Below are 21315 nucleotides of genomic sequence, written 5' to 3'. Positions count from 1 at the left end.
CCATGGGGAATAGAGGCTCCGCAGGAGACAGGGCACAAAAGTAAAGCTTTCCGATCAGGTGGTGTGCACTGGCTCCTCCCCCTATGACCCTCCTCCAAGCCAGTTAGGTACTGTGCCCGGACGAGCGTACACAATAAGGGAGGAATTTTGAATCCCGGGTAAGACTCATACCAGCCACACCAATCACACCGTACAACTTGTGATCTAAACCCAGTTAACAGTATGATAACAGCGGAGCCTCTGAAAAGATGGCTCACAACAATAATAACCCGATTTTTGTAACTATGTACAAGTATTGCAGATAATCCGCACTTGGGATGGGCGCCCAGCATCCACTACGGACTCCGAGAAATAGAATTATCGGTAAGTAAATTCTTATTTTCTCTATCGTCCTAGTGGATGCTGGGGTTCCTGAAAGGACCATGGGGATTATACCAAAGCTCCCAAACGGGCGGGAGAGTGCGGATGACTCTGCAGCACCGAATGAGAGAACTCCAGGTCCTCCTTAGCCAGGGTATCAAATTTGTAGAATTTAGCAAACGTGTTTGCCCCTGACCAAGTAGCTGCTCGGCAAAGTTGTAAAGCCGAGACCCCTCGGGCAGCCGCCCAAGATGAGCCCACCTTCCTTGTGGAATGGGCATTTACATATTTTGGCTGTGGCAGGCCTGCCACAGAATGTGCAAGCTGAATTGTATTACACATCCAACTAGCAATAGTCTGCTTAGAAGCAAGAGCACCCAGTTTGTTGGGTGCATACAGGATAACAGCAAGTCAGTTTTCCTGACTCCAGCCGTCCTGGAACATATTTTCAGGGCCCTGACAACATCTAGCAACTTGGAGTCCTCCAAGTCCCTAGTAGGTGCAAGGCACCACAATAAGCTGGTTCAGGTGAAACACTGACACCACCTTAGGGAGAGAACTGGGGACGAGTCCGCAGCTCTGCCCTGTCCGAATGGACAAACAGATATGGGCTTTTTTTGAGAAAAAACCACCAATTTGACACTCGCCTGGTCCAGGCCAGGGCCAAGAGCATGGTCACTTTTCATGTGAGATGCTTCAAATCCACAGATTTGACTGGTTTTAAACCAATGTGATTTGAGGAATCCCAGAACTACGTTGAGATCCCACAGTGCCACTGGAGGCACAAAAGGGGGTTGTATATGCAATACTCCCTTGACAAACTTCTGGACTTCAGGAACTGAAGCCAATTCTTTCTGGAAGAAAATCGACAGGGCCGAAATTTGAACCTTAATGGACCCCAATTTGAGGCCCATAGACACTCCTGTTTGCAGGAAATGCAGGAAACGACCGAGTTGAAATTTCTTTTTGTGGGGCCTTCCTGGCCTCACACCACGCAACATATTTTCGCCACATGCGGTGATAATGTTGTGCGGTCACCTCCTTTCTGGCTTTGACCAGGGTAGGAATGACCTCTTCCGGAATGCCTTTTTCCCTTAGGATCCGGCTTTCCACCGCCATGCCGACAAACGCAGCTGCGGTAAGTCTTGGAACAGACATGGTACTTGCTGAAGCAAGTCCCTTCTTAGCGGCAGAGGCCATAAGACCTCTGTAAGCATCTCTTGAAGTTCCGGGTACCAAGTCCTTCTTGGCCAATCCGGAGCCATGAGTATAGTTCTTACTCCTCTACGTCTTATAATTCTCAGCACCTTAGGTATGAGAAGCAGAGGAGGGAACACATACACCGACTGGTACACCCACGGTGTTACCAGAACGTCCACAGCTATTGCCTGAGGGTCTCTAGACCTGGCGCAATACCTGTCCCGTTTTTTGTTCAGACGGGACGCCATCATGTCCACCTTTGGTATTTCCCAACGGTTTACAATCATGTGGAAAAAACTTCCCGATGAAGTTTCCACTCTCCCGGGTGGAGGTCGTGCCTGCTGAGGAAGTCTGCTTCCCAGTTTCCATTCCCGGGATGAAACACTGCTGACAGTGCTATCACATGATTTTCCGCCCAGCGAAAAGTCCTTGCAGTTTTTGCCATTGCCCTCCTGCTTCTTGTGTCGCCCTGTCTGTTTACGTGGGCGACTGCCGTGATGTTTTTCCCACTGGATCAATACCGGCTGACCTTGAAGCAGAGGTCTTGCTAAGCTTAGAGCATTATAAATTTACCCTTAGCTCCAGTATATTTATGTGGAGAAAAGTCTCCAGACTTGATCACACTCCCTGGAAATTTTTTCCTTGTGTGACTGCTCCCCAGCCTCTCGGGCTGGGCTCCGTGGTCACCAGCATCCAAACCTGAATGCCGAATCTGCGGCCTTCTAGAAGATGAGCACTCTGTAACCACCACAGGAGAGACACCCTTGTCCTTGGATATAGGGTTATCCGCTGATGCATCTGAAGATGCGATCCGGACCATTTGTCCAGCAGATCCCACTGAAAAGTTCTTGCGTGAAATCTGCCGAATGGAATTGCTTCGTAGGAAGCCACCATTTTTACCAGGACCCTTGTGCAATGATGCACTGTTTTTAGGAGGTTCCTGACTAGCTCGGATAACTCCCTGGCTTTCTCTTCCGGGAGAAACACCTTTTTCTGGACTGTGTCCAGAATCATCCCTAGGCACAGCAGACGTGTCGTCGGGATCAGCTGCGATTTTGGAATATTTAGAATCCACCCGTGCTGTTGTAGCAGTATCCGAGATAGTGCTACTCCGACCTCCAACTTTTCCCTGGACTATGCCCTTATCAGGAGATCGTCCAAGTAAGGGATAATTAAGACGCCTTTTCTTCGAAGAAGAATCATCATTTCGGCCATTACCTTGGTAAAGACCCGGGGTGCCGTGGACAATCCAAACGGCAGCGTCTGAAACTGATAGTGACAGTTCTGCACCACGAACCTGAGGTACCCTTAGTGAGAAGGGCAAATTTGGGACATAGAGGTAAGCATCCCTGATGTCCCGGGACACTATATAGTCCCCTTCTTCCTGGTTCGTTATCACTGCTCTGAGTGACTCCATCTTGATTTGAACCTTTGTAAGTGTTCAAAAATTTTTTTAGAATAAGTCTCACCTAGCCTTCTGGCTTCAGTACCACAATATAGTGTGGAATAATACCCCTTTTCTTGTAGTAGGAGGGGTAATTTAATTATCACCTGCTGGGAATACAGCTTGTGAATTTTTTCCCATACTGCCTCCTTGTCGGAGGGAGACCTTGGTAAAGCAGACTTCAGGAGCCTGCGAAGGGGAAACGTCTCGACATTCCAATCTGTACCCCTGGGATACTACTTGTAGGATCCAGGGGTCCTGTACGGTCTCAGCGCCATGCTGAGAACTTGTCAGAAGCGGTGGAACGCTTCTGTTCCTGGGAATGGGCTGCCTGCTGCAGTCTTCTTCCCTTTCCTCTATCCCTGGGCAGATATGATCTTATAGGGACGAAAGGACTGAGGCTGAAAAGACGGTGTCTTTTTCTGCAGAGATGTGACTTAGGGTAAAAACGGCGGATTTTCCAGCAGTTGCCGTGGCCACCAGGTCCGATGGACCGACCCCAAATAACTCCTCTTCCTTTATACGGCAATACACCTTTGTGCCGTTTGGAATCTGCATCACCTGACCACTGTCGTGTCCATAACATCTTCTGGCAGATATGGACATCGCATTTACTCTTGATGCCAGAGTGCAAATATCCCTCTGTGCATCTCGCATATATAGAAATGCATCCTTTAAATGCTCTATAGTCAATAAAATACTGTCCCTGTCAAGGGTATCAATATTTTTAGTCAGGGAATCCGACCAAGCCACCCCAGCTCTGCACATCCAGGCTGAGGCGATCGCTGGTCGCAGTATAACACCAGTATGTGTGTATATACTTTTTATGATATTTTCCAGCCTCCTGTCAGCTGGTCCTTGAGGACGGCCCTATCTATAGACGGTACCGCCACTTGTTTTGATAAGCGTGTGAGCGCCTTATCCACCCTAAGGGGTGTTTCCCAACGCGCCCTAACTTCTGGCGGGAAAGGGTATACCGCCCATAATTTTCTATCGGGGGGAACCCACGCATCATCACACACTTTATTTAATTTATCTGATTCAGGAAAAACTACGGTAGTTTTTTCACATCCCACATAATACCCTCTTTTGTGGTACTTGTAGTATCAGAAATATGAAACACCTCCTTCATTGCCTTTAACGTGTGGCCCTAATAAGGAATACGTTTGTTTATTCACCGTCGACACTGGATTCAGTGTCCGTGTCTGTGTCGACCGACTAAGGTAAACGGGCGGTTTAAAACCCCTGACGGTGTTTTTGAGACGTCTGGACCGGTACTAATTGTTTGTCGGCCGTCTCATGTCGTCAACCGACCTTGCAGCGTGTTGACATTATCACGTAATTCCCTAAATAAGCCATCCATTCCGGTGTCGACTCCCTAGAGAGTGACATCACCATTACAGGCAATTGCTCCGCCTCCTCACCAACATCGTCCTCATACATGTCGACACACACGTACCGACACACAGCACACACACAGGGAATGCTCTGATAGAGGACAGGACCCACTAGCCCTTTGGAGAGACAGAGGGAGAGTTTACCAGCACACACCAAAAACGCTATAATTATATAGGGACAACCTTATATAAGTGTTTTCCCTTATAGCATCTTTTTTATATATTTCTAACGCCAATTTAGTACCCCCCCTCTCTGTTTTAACCCTGTTTCTGTAGTGCAGTGCAGGGGAGAGCCTGGGAGCCTTCCCTCCAGCCTTTCTGTGAGGGAAAATGGCGCTGTGTGCTGAGGAGATAGGCCCCGCCCCTTTTTCGGCGGCCTCGTCTCCCGCTCTTAACGGATTCTGGCAGGGGTTAAATATCTCCATATAGCCTCCGGAGGCTATATGTGAGGTATTTTTAGCCAAAATAGGTATTCATTTGCCTCCCAGGGCGCCCCCCTCCCAGCGCCCTGCACCCTCAGTGACTGCCGTGTGAAGTGTGCTGAGAGGAAAATGGCGCACAGCTGCAGTGCTGTGCGCTACCTTTAGAAGACTGAGGAGTCTTCTGCCGCCGATTCTGGACCTCTTCTTACTTCAGCATCTGCAAGGGGGCCGGCGGCAAGGCTCCGGTGACCATCCAGGCTGTACCTGTGATCGTCCCTCTGGAGCTGATGTCCAGTAGCCAAGAAGCCAATCCATCCTGCACGCAGGTGAGTTCACTTCTTCTCCCCTAAGTCCCTCGTTGCAGTGATCCTGTTGCCAGCAGGACTCACTGTAAAATAAAAAACCTAAGCTAAACTTTTCTAAGCAGCTCTTTAGGAGAGCCACCTAGATTGCACCCTTCTCGGCCGGGCACAAAAATCTAACTGGCTTGGAGGAGGGTCATAGGGGGAGGAGCCAGTGCACACCACCTGATCGGAAAGCTTTACTTTTGTGCCCTGTCTCCTGCGGAGCCGCTATTCCCCATGGTCCTTTCAGGAACCCCAGCATCCACTAGGACGATAGAGAAAATAAACTTTCACATATTAATTAAGAAGTTTGAGTGCCCTTTGACTACAAAGTTTAAATATCCTGGACCTGTGAAGGAACGGACTTAAGGGAGCACCACCTGAGAATTGCTGGGGAGTGTGCATTTGTTTGAAGTCTCTCTCTCTATATCTATATATATATTTTTGTACCCGGCTACAGCCTATTCCAGCCCCCTATAGCAGTGACCCGGACCTGGTATTGGGGAGAGTCAGGAGAGAAATGGAACCAGCACACTGACTCAGGGAGTCTATTTATAATATTAACACACTAAAGGTGCAGCTATATGCTGCTATACAGCTCCGCAGTCGGTTTACAACTCACAGCCTTGACCCTAGCAACAGCGATGGCGAAGCAGGAGCATGTGCGTGTTAGCAGCCCTGCAGCTCTAAAATGGCGCGTCCCGCTGCCTCTTGTCCTGCTCTCCGGGAAGCCCCGCCCCCAATATGGCACGCGGTCCCTCACTGTATTATACTGGCCTTGAAATGCAGTTTCTGCTGCTTAAAATCACCCTGAGGGCCCCAGAAAGCACCTGGGGACCTCTATATGGCCAGTTATGTCAGGGCTCGGCGGGCGCCGCTGCCAGAGCTGGGGACCGCCGTACTCATGCCGCCAAAATTACCGGGGGACCCGCTAACCGGGACGCCCGGTTTGTACTCCCCACACCTTGGAAATGACTGTCTGCTTCAGCAATGTGTCTCAGAGCGGCGGCTTGTGCTGCTGGTGTGGGCTCACACTGCCATTAGTGAAAGATCAGCACCTCAGGAGCTCCGTGTCCTGTCAGCAGGGAAACAAACCATTAATTCTTCATTAAGTTGGTTTGTTTCCCTCTCTGAGTCTCACGAAGCAGGTACACTGAATTGCCAGTCAGTGTACCTTTAAAATAAACTAAAATAAAGACTGAAAAAAACTTCTTGCAGCTCTGAGGAAAGTGCACCCGGCTCCTTGGGCACATTTTCAAAGACTGAGTCATGGAGAGGGGCATAGAGGGAGGAGTCAGCACACAGTTTTACATGTGCCAGATGCTCCTGCGGACCGCTCTATACCCACAGTACTAAGATACCCCAGTATCCACGAAGGATGTTAGAGAAATCTCTGTATAGATTGAACAGAAAATGTCTACGTCCATATACAACATAAGCTCTTTATGTTTTAAGTGAAGACTGAGACATTGATAAGGCTCGTGTTTGCTTAATATTGCCTGCACTATCAATGTACCACCACTATGAAGCAGTTTTATATGTTCATGTTTTCTAGAGTTTATTACACATACAAAGATGGACTACACATCTTGGGACAGTCTCATACTGTATATACAGTGAAGAGCTTAAATGGTTTGGAGTCTGTATGTTAGGTCAGCTGGCAAGACAGAAGTTGTAGTAGTGCAGGCAGAACATTACATATGGATCACTGGCTATTAACTCCTAACAAGCAGATAGCAAGTCATGCTAAACCAATTAGGTCTTATGCAAGTCACATTTCTGCCCGAGGACAGGATAACTGCTAATCAAGCTTCCAATTTGGCAAGCAGAAGAAGGCACTGCACAGCGCTATGCCAAAAAGGAAGCGAGCACATTAGAAATAAACCCAGATTATGTTAATAGGAAAGAACAACTCTTCATCTCAGTTATACTGTATGTCCCTGCTCATTTTTACATAATACTTTAACAATACAGCCATCAGGTACAGCTAACAGATGGCTAACACAAGGTCAGTGACCATGATGAAATGTTATTTAGGGTCCACTCTTGTTAGACTAGGATTCTGATACCCCTTTTCCACCTGCGAGCACGGGTCGCAGCCGGGAGCCTGACACGGGAGCTGCCCTGCTGCGACCCGTGCTCAGCCCCTTTCCCATCAGCAGTCACCAACCCGGCATATTGCCGGGTTGGTGATGCTTCTAGTGACGCGGCAGGGGCGGCGCTGGGAGATCACATGATCTCCCAGCGCCGCCCTTCCATACAATGTAAACGGGAGCCGTGTCGCATCGATCATCGGGATCATTCCCGTGTCCTACCCAGGTAGCTACCCGGGTAGGATTCACGGGTCACTTGATCCGGGTTTTTGCGGGGGGACCCTTTTCCACTTGCAAAAAACACAGGTAAATGCGCGCCTCCGTGCATTTACCCGTATTTTTTGAGCTAGTGGAAAAGGGGTATGATAGGCTCTCTAATGCAAAAAAAAAAAAGGAAGTTTTCATACACTGCTAAATGCCATATTGCCCTTTTATTAGCAAGTCTCCGTGTCTGTCTATGGGTGTCCTCTCTATATTAGAAGTCCTCAAAAAATGTAATCCTTTTTAAACATGCCAGACCTTCTGAAGTTATGGTCAGCTTTGGAAGTGTTGGAATAGGGCAATCTAATGTAACCAGGCACTTACTGGGTCAGTTCCATAACTTGATCTGATCTTTTCTAATAAAGGTTTTTAGATTTAGTAGGAGATGTTCAGACTACAGTCTGATTTCTCAGAATAAAACACAATCACAGCAGGACTGGCCCTTATCACAGCAGAAAGGAAGAATTGTGGGCTGTGGAAAAACGATTATTTTCAAGGACTGCAAAAGCAAGCTCTCCATGATTTAGGTACACGTTACTAACACAGGAAAGACCCACAGGGTTACACACAAAATGTTCCAATTGGAAAGGATTGCCCATTCTACAGCCAACAGTGCACTGTATATACTGTATCCACATCACACAAAGCATTACATTTTACGGCCATATATTGAATATCTACACAGTTCCCCCTAGACGAAACACACAAGATAGGACCGTGAAACATTCCATTAGGAACTGCTGAAGACAGGGAAATTTTGAACTGCGATTGAATAAAACGTCAGATCACATAAAAAAAATAAAAAAATAAAATAAAAAATATAACACAAAAACATAGCTTTATGTATTTACCTTTCGTTTGAGCCGAGCAGCATTTATGAGCTCCCCGTTATGTGCCACAGCAATCTTCCCATGCAGAGTTTCAACCACAAATGGCTGGCAGTTTTCTAGTGCCGAATTCCCTGATGTAGAATATCTTGTGTGGCCAATGCCCAGGTTGCTCCAATTCAGCTTCTTCATACTCTCCTCAGAAAACACATGATTCACAAGACCCATCCCCTTAAAAGAAACAAAGAATTAAAAAAATAAACACACAAAAGTAGGTTTACCTATAGTTTAGTGTGTTCAAAGGACATTAGGTGGAGGGGAATCTTTTAAAAACCATTTTGAATAGTCTCAAAGCTGAAAAACACAGAAGTTACAAACATTCATTTTTCACCATTTTATCAGCTAACCCATTGGCCATGCCACTAGGAATGAAGCCGTTGATGTATTGAAATTATATTGATTATTCTAATGAACACTGGTACAGTTTACAAAATGGCTGCCCCCACTACAGCTAAGCATCAGGTGCACTTTAGCCCCATCTCAAAAAAATATGTTCAACGAAAATGAGAAATTCTGCATAAAAAGTAGCACTTGGAAATATTTTGTGCATTTCAGATTAAATGTGCAATCTATTTTTATACATTCCAAATGAAAAGAATTCCATATTTCTATTTATTGGGGGATATTAAATTACCTGCGAAGTAGCATCGGGAGCGAAAAACTGAAGTTTTTAGCGATTTTTCTTCGATTTAAAAAACAACAACATTTTTGCGTATCCAATTAGGTCACCAGAATAAAAAAAGAGATTATTTTTTTTTAAATACATCCTTCTCACTCAAAAACACACAGATTCAGTGAAACGTGTGTGTTTGGTAGAAACAGCCCCATTTTCGGATTAAAACGGGGCCGTTTTCAGAGATTTAGCTTTACCGGCCTGAGGCAGGCGGAAAAAAAAATCCCTGCTAAGCCGCATCTCGCGCCGATTTATCAGGGCTAACTGAACAGCCCCCGGTGAGACAATTACCACTTGAAAACCTACCATTATAAAAATAAAAAAGTAAAAAAAAATAAAAAAAAATTATATTTTCATTAAGTTCGACACGATACAGGAGTTAAAGATTATTGACTACAGAATAAGCATAACAATGAATATTTACCTTGTGCATTTTGTATGTTGGCACATCACCACCATCGCTAGTCACAATGCCAGCACTTTCCTGTCCCCTGTACAGAAAAAAAATAAATACAAAATAAAATAAAAACACATTAACAAATTGTGCTTCCAGATACAGACATTTAACCAAATGTGTTGCTAAAGGCATTCAAAAGCAATAAAATGCAGTGCTAGCCAGACTCTCTTCTGAGAGGAGTTGTAGAGACTTCGGTTTTTTTGCCACAGGCAAGGTAAGGAAATGCCTTACAAAACTTTATTAAAAATTGTATAATGATCATCTTTCATTTATAAAAGATTACACAGCCCACATACATTGATACATACAAGTGATACACAATGACATGAAACAGATTACCATGTAGGGTGTGGGAAACTATCTACAGAAGAATTATAGCTGCTGGCTAGAAGAGGGAATGGCTCGTTTGGAAACACAGAACACGGAGAAGGGGTGGGATGTATAAAACATTGCATCCTCGATAAGATACATTCCAATACATACATACATACATACATACATACATACATACATACATACATACATACATACATACATACATACATACACACACATATACATATATAACAAATGAAGAATAGCGCCTGGACCAGTCCTAAGTATGACACTCTAACAAATTGTTATGGAATTAATTAGAGATATTTGTAACACACCCCATAAATCAATGGGTGGCAGCTCATGCCCAGTACAGAGTAAATAGATAAAAAAATAGAGTGCAATAGAGCGCCTGATAGTGTTTATATGTTAAAATATTATTGTATAGCCAGTTCACCCTGTGAGGTGTGTAAAGTACAATTTTTAAAAAAAGAACAACTTAGCTCCTTGGAGGCAGCTTCGATCAGATGACGCTTTAGAACATGTAAGTTAAAAAACAAAAGAAGAACATAGTGTGTACTGTTTTTACAGAGTTAAAAATGCATATAAAACTCTGAAAGTAGGAACCTTGCTGGTCCCAATAGCCATACAGAAGTTTGTCAGAATACAAATAAAAACACAATTTATTATAACAATCCTGACGCAAAGGCAGGTAGCAAACGTACAAGATAAAAACAATTAGGTAGCTTATCTATCCATGATTGGAAATGTCGTATAAACAGCAATTTCGTAACCAGAGATTCAATTTAAAATCCTGTAGCAAATGCAGGTATCATACGTACGAGATAAAAACGGCTTATCTGTCCAATGTTAGAAGTATCGGGTGAGCAGCAAATCCCAAAACCAACGCGTTTCGTCCTTTAGCAGAGGACTTCTTCAAGGACTTGAAGAAGTCCTCTGCTAAAGGACGAAACGCGTTGGGATTGGGATTTGCTGCTCACCCGATACTTCTAACATTGGACAGATAAGCCGTTTTTATGTTTTTATCTCGTACGTATGATACCTGCATTTGCTACAGGATTTTAAATTGAATCTCTGGTTACGAAATTGCTGTTTATACGACATTTCCAATCATGGATAGATAAGCTACCTAATTGTTTTTATCTTGTACGTTTGCTACCTGCCTTTGCGTCAGGATTGTTATAATAAATTGTGTTTTTATTTGTATTCTGACAAACTTCTGTATGGCTATTGGGACCAGCAAGGTTCCTACTTTCAGAGTTTTATATGCATTTTTAACTCTGTAAAAACAGTACACACTATGTTCTTCTTTTGTTTTTTAACTTACATGTTCTAAAGCGTCATCTGATCGAAGCTGCCTCCAAGGAGCTAAGTTGTTCTTTTTTAAAAAATTGTACTTTACACACCTCACAGGGTGAACTGGCTATACAATAATATTTTAACATATAAACACTATCAGGCGCTCTATTGCACTATAATATATATATATATATATATATATATATATATATATATATATATATATATACATACATACATACATACATATACAGGAGTTAATAAATTCAAGTCTCAAAGGACAGCTCTCCCGATAAAAGCAGTTCTTAATGATAGGAGGACTTCCAAGTTTAGGACCCTGTAGTGCTTCTGCGCATGTGCAGAGGGATACGGCTGCCGCAGGAAATGCTGGGAGACCTGATTGGATCCCTCTCAGGGGAAAATACGAAAAGTAGCCCATAGGTTTCTATAGGGTAACACCACATGGACTTGGTGGGTATTGCCCTCTTCAAGCTCCAAAACATATTACATTACGGAGCTTGGTACATACAGAAATGTGGACAAAACTCAGAAAACTGGATTTTCTGAGTTTTGGCTGCATTTTCAACTTTAGTACATCCCACGAAGAGGAGTTATACTAGGGGTTCTCAACACTAGTCCTCAAGTACCACAAGTAGGTCATGTCTTGTGTATTTTGCTGGCTCAGTAATTATCCTCAAAACATGACCTGCTGGAAATACTTGAGGGATAACATTAAGAACCACTGGGTTATAGGGACCTTTTAAATATTTTCATGTTTGAGGAGCGTAAAGAGGACTTGTCGAGGAAGTTAGTGCGCCTTGTAGGTTAGGCTCTAGACTTCATTAATCCCTTGTGAAGCAAACCAATATGATTTCAAACAGGAAAAGCAATAAGGAACATTAGAGGACAGGGATGGGTCAAGAGTGATTCTATTAAAGGGAAATTACAGAAAGCTTAAAGAGCAGAGGAAAAATTACAAAAAGATTTCTTCAGTGTGGTAGACGACACATGAAAAATACATAGTTAGGGGTCTATTCGTGAAGCAGTGAATTGAGCCAGTGGAGAAGTTGCCGATGGCAACCAGTGTTAAGGTAACATTTATAAAGTGCATTCTATAAAATTATATGTAGCAACTGATTGGTTGCCATGGGCAACTTGTCCATTTTTTCACTACTTCATGAATACACCCCAAAATTCTTATAAACTCCAGTAAGCAATATTCAGGTAAACTATTTCCTCTGGTGTCAAACAGCTCAGTGCTCACCAAGAAAATGTTATATACACACACACACACACACACACACACACACACACACACACACACACATCACCCCCCCCGACTGTAACTACACACGATAGCTGGGTACACACTATGCAATATATGGTTTGTACAAACAATATATCGCTAGTGCATTGTAGAGCAGATCTGACTGTACATTGTTCACAGACCTATCAGGTTGGCCCTACAGTAACACCCAATGCATGATACAAACATATCGGTACGTCTACCTGTATGTACAGGCAACACAGACAACCGATCTGATATGCAGCCACAGGAACAGCCGGCAATGATATCGCAACATGGCAGGTCACCCAGTTGTGACATCTATCCAGACTTATCGAGGGGCAGCTTGGTAAGTGTATATAGCTTACCTTACGATTCACTCGGTCGGCCAAGTGTGTACCCAGCACAAGATACAGCCTTTGATTTCCATGACTTCTACGAAACCATTTGGTCTGCATGCCTTCATATGTCCGCATGACTTCCCAGGGCACAATCCAATTCTGAGAGTTGAATAGAGCCGGGAATTAGGTCCCGGGGCTATTCAATACAGCGCCATTGTGACACCTGGAGTGGTGGATCAGAAATGCTACAGAAGTGCCGGCACGTTGCTGATTTCTGCTCTTATCGCGGCAGAAACAGCATTGTGCCGGGCTCTTAAATTGGAGAATGCCGGTTCTCCTGACAAAACACCCTGTCTGGTCCGGGAGAACGGGAATTCTTCGATTTACGTTGCCCTGTATTGAATAGCTAATTCCCAGCGCTATTCAGCTCTCAGTATTGAGTTGTGCCCCTACTATTGTATCTGCTGCACTATACTGTCCTGTTAACCACCTTTGTTTGTGCTCTGCACCAGCAACACCAGTGGTAGCCAGAATAGCAGGTGCACGACACATGGGTCTCACTTAACCATCAATATTGGCCCCTTGATAAACTCGTACAGGTTGAGTATCCCTTATCCAAAATGCTTGGGACCAGAGGTATTTTGGATATCGGATTTTTCCGTATTTTGGAATAATTGCATACCATAATGAGATATCATGGTGATGGGACCTAAATCTAAACACAGAATGCATTTATGTTACATATACACCTTATATACACAGCCTGAAGGTCATTTAATACAATATTATTAATAACTTTGTGTATTAAACAAAGTTTGTGTACATTGAGCCATCAAAAAACAAAGGTTTCACTATCTCACTCTCACTCAAAAAAGTCCGTATTTCGGAATATTCCGTATTTCGGAATATTTGGATATGGGATACTCAACCTGTATAACTTGTATCCCAACCAAAATGGTTCAGAAGACATAAAATCAGCACCATCTCAAATAACACATATCCCCATTAATCAGGGAAGTGTTGTCACTTTTTTTTTTTTTTTTACTACTACTGAAGACTGCAACACCATGATGACAACGACAACACTCGCTTCCTCTACACAATGGGACAGTCAAAAACTGTTTTTCTATTAGCAATTGCCATTTGACAGAATGACTCACACTTGCTACAGATTGCCCCCATATCATTCTGGTGGGACACCCATCTGTACTCTGAAATGCGTGCGCCAAAATGTTCTCTTAATAAAAAGGTAAAGTCAGCAACTATTTACAGGCAAACACCCCATGAGAAACAAACACAATGGGGTCGATTCAATTAGGCAACTTATGAATAGCGCCGGGAATTAGCTCCCGACGCTATTCAATTCAGCTCCAGTTAAGTCGGCGATGGCCCGTTCTCGCCGACTAAACAGGTTGAATTGTCGGGAGAACGGGCATTCTCCGACTTAACTCCCCGGCGCGAGGCTGATTCCCGACAGAATCAGCCTTGCGCCGGCCGCGAGGCAGCACTTTTGTCGGGTTTCTTCTCTCATCCCCGGGGATGAGAGAAGAATTCCCGACAATTGCGGGTAACTAGCAGCTGAATTGAATAGTGTCGGGAGCTAATTCCCGGCGCTATTCATATGTTGCCGAATTGAATCGACCCCAATGACTGGGCAATACAGAGTCTCAGTGGATAGGTGGGAACTGCATTTTAGTATTTATTTCTATAGTTCCAGCATACTCTGATACATTTTACAACTAGGAACAAATATTAAGAGCAAGAGGGTGTATGTTGTTCAATAATGCTTAGCATGTTTTCATAGACCGTTTTTATACGCTTGAATGGCTAACACTATGCATGCATTACATTTTGTTTATTCATATTAAGATAATTGCATGCACAATATTAATACCAAACATGCATGGAACTGTGCAGAATTATTTGACCTCATTGTTTTTAACATTTATAGCGAATTTTCTCTAAATTGTGTTTGCTAATTTGTATGAGAAGTTACATAAAGGAACACATCTGTGCCTTTACATACATGCCTGAATCCTCAGACATGTATGTAATGCTGCTTTCACATCGCAAACCCTGCTTTTGAAACGGTTCTTTAAACGGTTCTTAAAACGGGTCTGAGTAGTTAAACCCCCTTCACATCGCATGTTGTAACTGGTATATTACCGTTTCATTACCGTTTTGGTACCTTTCACACTGAACCCGTTTCTCCTATAGAAAACAGTGGTTGTCATTTTAAATGCACTTTTCTGGCCCACCCATTATTAATAATTTGGCTAGTCGTACGATGGAACCCAGCAGCTTCAAGCATCTTTACCATGTTTTTGTAGATTACTGCATCCTACACTGTCCCAGTGATTTGTCTACATATTTCTTCATCCCCTCTGATCCTAAGCAGCTCCCTAACCTCCTCATCACTCCAATTTGCCATTTTAAACTGTATTCTGTGTAATGAAATGCTTCTTCACTCTCATGTGTTTCCTCCAGTTTATTTCCTGCTTCTGCCTGGTGACATCACGCATGGAGAGAGCCTATCACCTTCTGTGGTTTGGAAATACCGTTTCAGAGCCTTTTCACATTGCACAATGAAACGGGTGTGAACCGTGTAGGACCCTGCTTTTTAACAGTTTTAAAATACCATTAATCTGTAACCAGTAAATTCAAAGTGGCCCTTTCACACCGCAGCTAGAACCGTTTTGGAAGGCTTAAAAAACGGCAATTTACCGGGTTATAGCTGCGGTGTGAAAGGGGTATAAGTGGCCCAGGAGGCCACATGTCGGGGGCTGGGCTAGGGATTTAATAGTAGACCTGACCCTAGACTTTGATACCTGCTCTAGTCTAGACAGGCCATGTGGTCTGTAGAGTCAGCACCATTTTGTTTACCACAGGAGACGGTTGCCAACATATTGGAGGCTCCATCCACCACACCTAGTGCATACCAAATTATGTTTGGCCATGTATTAACATGTTAGCACATCGCTGTGTGTGTACGGGCGGTCAGCTGACTGCCCGTACACAAGCTGCAGCAGCCGGCGGTGATTGACAGCTGAACTGGGCAGGTGTGTATAAATGCCTTCCCAGATCATAACATCAGTCCTGACGGATCAGGCAGTGTGTATGCTCAACACACTGACTGGGCCATCCATAGATATACTGTATCTGCAGATATATCTGTTAGTGTCTACCCGGCATTAGTGTGGGTACACACTTAAACTACATTGGCCCGATTAGTCATTTTCTGGCAAATTGGAATGACAAATCTGGCATACGTGTGTATGCTTGATTGTGCGCGCCTGCAAGCCGTACGAGTCATGGCCAATCAAAAGATATTTTGTATGCACTGCATGAAGCAGGGTCCACTCACCTGTCGGATCGGTTAGTAGTAATGCCTCACAGCTGAGGTTGTGGGTTCCGAGCATGACCTTAACTGTGTGGAGTTTGTATATTCTCCCCATCATTGCACAGGTTTCCTTCATACTAGGTTAAGTGGTTCCTGACACCCCTCCCCCAATAATAACGCTTGTGTGTGCATGTACATGTGTTTAGGGCAGACTAGATGGGCCAAGTGGTTCTTATCTGCCATCAACATATATGTTTAAAATGTTTTTTATGTGGGAAAAATAACATTACCTGCTGACATCATGGCATGCATAGACATGTTAATTAGAACAATACAAACATTGCAGTCACTCAGTACTCCCATAGGAGCTTGCATAAACAGCCAAGTGTACGGTAAAGCATTGGACAGCACACAGATTCACTTTGGTTATGGAATTGTGTAATGGAAACACCTAGCAGCAGCGTAACTGAGAACTGGACAGACAGAGCACGCCGCCTCTCTGACAGTTTCTGCAAGAAGCAGCAGAACCTTTCACCCTGGAAGCGACACCAGCAGCTATCCATACCAGGGAGCCAGTAATAGCCTGACCCTGTGACCGGGAGCTACAGGTGTGAGGGGAGGCTGCAATGTAGTGGTGGGCAGCAGACGGTAAATGCATGGCTCTCCCTGCACACTGGCCACACACGGCTGCGACCACCAGCTACCCGCACTACACCTATTTGGAGGTTCTGCAGCGGCTGAGCGCTATACACCCAGAACATGTGACATCAGTAGCAGCATCACAGCGTGTTACGGTGTCAGAGACATTACCTGTGCTGCAAGCCCACCAGCCCCAGGGTGATGACATGGGGCACATCCAGCTGCGTGGGCCAGCTCCCCGAGGCGACGCAGCCGAACACCCCGCACTCCTCCCGGATGCCCAGCTCCTCCAGCTCCATGCTGCAGACACGTGGGGATCAAGCGGCTCAGCAGAAGCACTTCCTGGGCGAGGGGAGGACCACCAGGCCTGGCTCAGCGTAGATAGCTATCCGGCCAGCGGCAAGCTCCACCCTGAAGCTGAGGGGGTGAGCCGGTGCTCCGGCCCGGGGATGGAACTGAATGGAGCGCGGATGATGCAGAGGCTGCGAGTAACGAGGATAAAGTTCTACGGGGGAGAGGCCGGGAGGCGGAGCTGCGGCTGCAGGCAGGGTGGGGGGAGGACCTGGTGCTGCTGTTGTCGCCTCTGTGTTTATGGTGGTGACCCGGCGGCGGGGAGAGCAGCATGGAGGGAACACAAAGCCTGGACATATTGGGGCTGTAACCTAACCTTTAAAGTCCACAGTGACCGGAGGAGGGAGCACAGCAACTATCAGCTTCCAATTCCAGCCACAGGAATACATAGTGCTGCACATGTATGTATGTGCTCTGCTGCTGCAGCACATCTGATAGGATCTTCCCTAGTAACCATCTACAGTCACATCTGCTTCACTCTGCCTATAATCTGTCCTGAGACTCTCACTTCATCCCTACAGCCTTATATGTGCACACCTATTATTGTAAGGGTACATCAGTGTTATGTGTTACTATAGGTGAAGACAGTGGCGGAACTAGCGAGCGGTGGGCCCAGGTGCGACAAAATGCTTTGGGCCCCCCATCCCATCCAAGTCCACCCCCTCACCCCTGGAGAGGATCTGGTGAGGGGGACCTGCTCAGAGCCAGAGAAATGGATACCTAGCAACAGTGCCGTAACTAGACATTTTAGCACTGTGTGCAAGAAATGGCATCGGAGCCCCACCCCTGCATGTAAAACAGGGGCAGTGCGCACCTTAGGCGCGCGCAAAAATACATAGTGGCGTGGCTTCGTGGGGAAGGGGTGTGGCCACAAAATAATACCAATTCATAAAATGGTGCACAGTAGTCTCCATTATTCAAATTACGCCGCACAGTAGCACCACTACACCAGGTAGAGACCCTTTTACACCTTACGGCGGACAGATTCCTCTCTTTATACATTACAACAGACAGCGTCCCTTTTTACACATTACGGCAGACAGCGTCCCCCTTTTTACACATAACGGCAGACAGCGTGCCCTTTTTACACATAGCGGCAGACAGCGTGCACTTTTTACACATAATGGCAGACAGTGTGCCCTTTTTACACATAACGGCAGACAGCGTGCCCTTGTTACACATTATGGCAGACAGCGTCCCCTTTTCTCTGACGTCCTAGTGGATGCTGGGAACTCCGTAAGGACCATGGGGAATAGCGGCTCCGCAGGAGTCTGGGCACAACTAAAAGAAAGCTTTTAGACTACCTGGTGTGCACTGGCTCCTCCCACTATGACCCTCCTCCAAGCCTCAGTTAGATTTTTGTGCCCGGCCGAGCTGGATGCACACTAGGGACTAGCTCTCCTGAGCTCTTAGAAAGAAAGTATAATTTAGGTTTTTTATTTTACAGTGAGACCTGCTGGCAACAGGCTCACTGCAACGAGGGACTAAGGGGAGAAGAAGCGAACCTACCTGCTTGCAGCTAGCTTGGGCTTCTTAGGCTACTGGACACCATTAGCTCCAGAGGGATCGACCGCATGGAACTGGCCTTGGTGTTCGGTCCCGGAGCCGCCCCGCCGTCCCCCTTACAGAGCCAGAAGCAAGAAGAAGTCCTGAAAATCGGCGGCATGAAGACTTCTGTCTTCACCAAGGTAGCGCACAGCACTGCAGCTGTGCGCCATTGCTCCTCATACACACTTCACACTCCGGTCACTGAGGGTGCAGGGCGCTGGGGGGGGCGCCCTGAGCAGCAATAAAAACACCTTGGCTGGCAAAACAATCACAATATATAGCCCCAGAGGCTATATATGTGATAATTACCCCTGCCAGAATCCTTAAAAAAGCGGGAGAAAAGTCTGCGAAAAAGGGGCGGAGCTATCTCCCTCAGCACACTGGCGCCATTTCTCCCTCACAGTTCCGCTGGAAGGAAGCTCCCTGGCTCTCCCCTGCAGTCTACACTACAGAAAAGGGTAAAAAAGAGAGGGGGGGCACTAAATTTAGGCGCAGTAAATATTATAGCAGCTATAGGGGACATAATTCAGTTAGTCCCTGCATTATATAGCGCTCTGGTGTGTGCTGGCATACTCTCTCTCTGTCTCCCCAAAGGGCTTCTGTGGGGTCCTGTCCTCTGTTAGAGCATTCCCGGTGTGTGTGCGGTGTGTCGGTACGGCTGTGTCGACATGTTTGATGAGGAAAATTATGTGGAGGCGGAGCAGATGCCTATAGAAGTGATGTCACCCCCTGCGGGGCAGACACCTGAGTGGATGGTTTTATGGAAGGAATTACGTGCAAGTGTCGACTCCTTACACAAAAAATTTGACGACATGCCAAATGCGGGACAGCCGGCTTCTCAGCTCGTGCCTGCCCAGGTGTCTCAAAGGCCATCAGGGGCTCTAAAACGCCCGCTACCTCAGATGGCAGACGCAGATGTCGACACGGATACTGATACCAGTGTCGACGACGATGAGTCAAATCTAATGTCCACTAGGGCCATTCGTTGCATGATTGAGGCAATAAAGGAGGTATTACACATTTCGGATATAAACCCAAGTACCACTAAAAAGGGTATTATGTTTGGGGAGAAAAAACTACCCGTAGTTTTTCCCCCATCTGAAGAATTAAATGAAGTGTGTGAAGAAGCGTGGGCTTTCCCCGATAAAAGATTGGTAATCCCTAAAAAGTTACTAATGGTGTTCCCTTTCCCGCCAGAGGATAGGGCACATTGGGAAACACCTCCTAGGGTGGATAAAGCGCTCACACGTTTGTCTAAAAAGGTGGCACTTCCGTCTCCGGATACGGCCGCCCTAAAGGAGCCTGCGGATAGAAAGCAGGAGGCGATCCTGAAGTCTGTATATACACACTCGGGCATTATACTTAGACCAGCTATTGCGTCAGCATGGATGTGCAGTGCTGCCGCTGCATGGTCAGATTCCCTGTCAGAAAATATTGACACCCTAGACAGGGACACTATTCTCCTAACCATAGAGCATATAAAAGACTCAGTCTTATACATGAGAGATGCACAGAGGGAGATCTGCCGGCTGGCATCTAAAATAAGTGCATTGTCCATTTCTGCTAGAAGAGGCTTATGGACTCGGCAGTGGACAGGGGATGCAGATTCCAAAAGGCACATGGAAGTTTTGCCTTATAAGGGTGAGGAGTTATTCGGGGATGGTCTCTCAGACCTAGTTTCCACAGCGACAGCTGGGAAATCAGCATTTTTACCCCAGGTTCCCTCACAGCCTAAAAAAGCGCTGTTTTATCAAGTACAGTCCTTTCGGACCCAGAGAAACAGGCGAGGAAAAGGCGGGTCCTTTCTGTCCAGAGGCAGAGGTAGGGGAAAAAGGATGCAACAAACAGCAGGTTCCCAGGAGCAAAAGTCCTCCCCCGCTTCTTCCAAGTCCGCCGCATGACGGTGGGGCTCCACAGGCGGAGCCAGGTACGGTGGGGGGCCGCCTCAAAAATTTCAGCGATCAGTGGGCTCGCTCACAGGTGGATCCCTGGATCTTGCAAGTAGTATCTCAGGGGTACAAACTGGAATTCGAGGTGTCTCCCCCCCGCCGTTTCCTCAAATCTGCCTTGCCAACGACTCCCTCAGGCAGGGAGGCTGTGCTAGAGGCAATTCACAAGCTGTATTCCCAGCAGGTGATAGTCAAGGTGCCCCTACTTCAACAAGGACGGGGTTACTATTCCACACTGTTTGTGGTACCGAAACCGGACGGTTCGGTGAGACCCATTTTAAATTTGAAATCCTTGAACACATACATAAAAAAGTTCAAGTTCAAGATGGAATCGCTCAGGGCGGTTATTGCAAGCCTGGACGAGGGGGATTACATGGTATCCCTGGACATCAAGGATGCTTACCTGCATGTCCCCATTTATCATCCTCACCAGGAGTACCTCAGATTTGTGGTACAAAATTGCCATTACCAATTCCAGACGCTGCCGTTTGGACTGTCCACGGCACCGAGGGTGTTTACCAAGGTAATGGCGGAAATGATGATACTCCTTCGAAAAAAGGGAGTTTTAATTATCCCGTACTTGGACGATCTCCTAATAAAGGCGAGATCCAGGGAGCAGTTGTTGGTAGGAGTAGCACTATCTCAGGAGGTGCTACACCAGCACGGTTGGATTCTGAATATTCCAAAGT

General features: G+C 45.8%; 1 protein-coding gene across 1 annotated transcript in view; it reads right to left on the bottom strand.

Annotated features, from left to right (window-relative positions):
* The window catches only part of PPAT (phosphoribosyl pyrophosphate amidotransferase), a 47891-nt gene extending 30491 nt beyond the window's left edge, over window positions 1-17400 (bottom strand). The window contains exons 1-3 of the mRNA XM_063920872.1: window positions 16950-17400; window positions 9506-9572; window positions 8373-8579 (exon numbers count right to left, since the gene is read on the bottom strand). Of these exons, the coding sequence (XP_063776942.1) occupies window positions 8373-8579; window positions 9506-9572; window positions 16950-17077 (402 nt within the window). The 5' untranslated portion in view covers window positions 17078-17400. The remainder of the gene's footprint in view (window positions 1-8372; window positions 8580-9505; window positions 9573-16949) is intronic.
* Between the last annotated feature and the right edge of the window lie 3915 nt (window positions 17401-21315).

Source organism: Pseudophryne corroboree, chromosome 1 (assembly GCF_028390025.1).
Source record: "Pseudophryne corroboree isolate aPseCor3 chromosome 1, aPseCor3.hap2, whole genome shotgun sequence".
Lineage (NCBI taxonomy): Eukaryota > Metazoa > Chordata > Amphibia > Anura > Myobatrachidae > Pseudophryne > Pseudophryne corroboree.
This window is presented reverse-complemented; position numbering and strand designations above follow the sequence as displayed.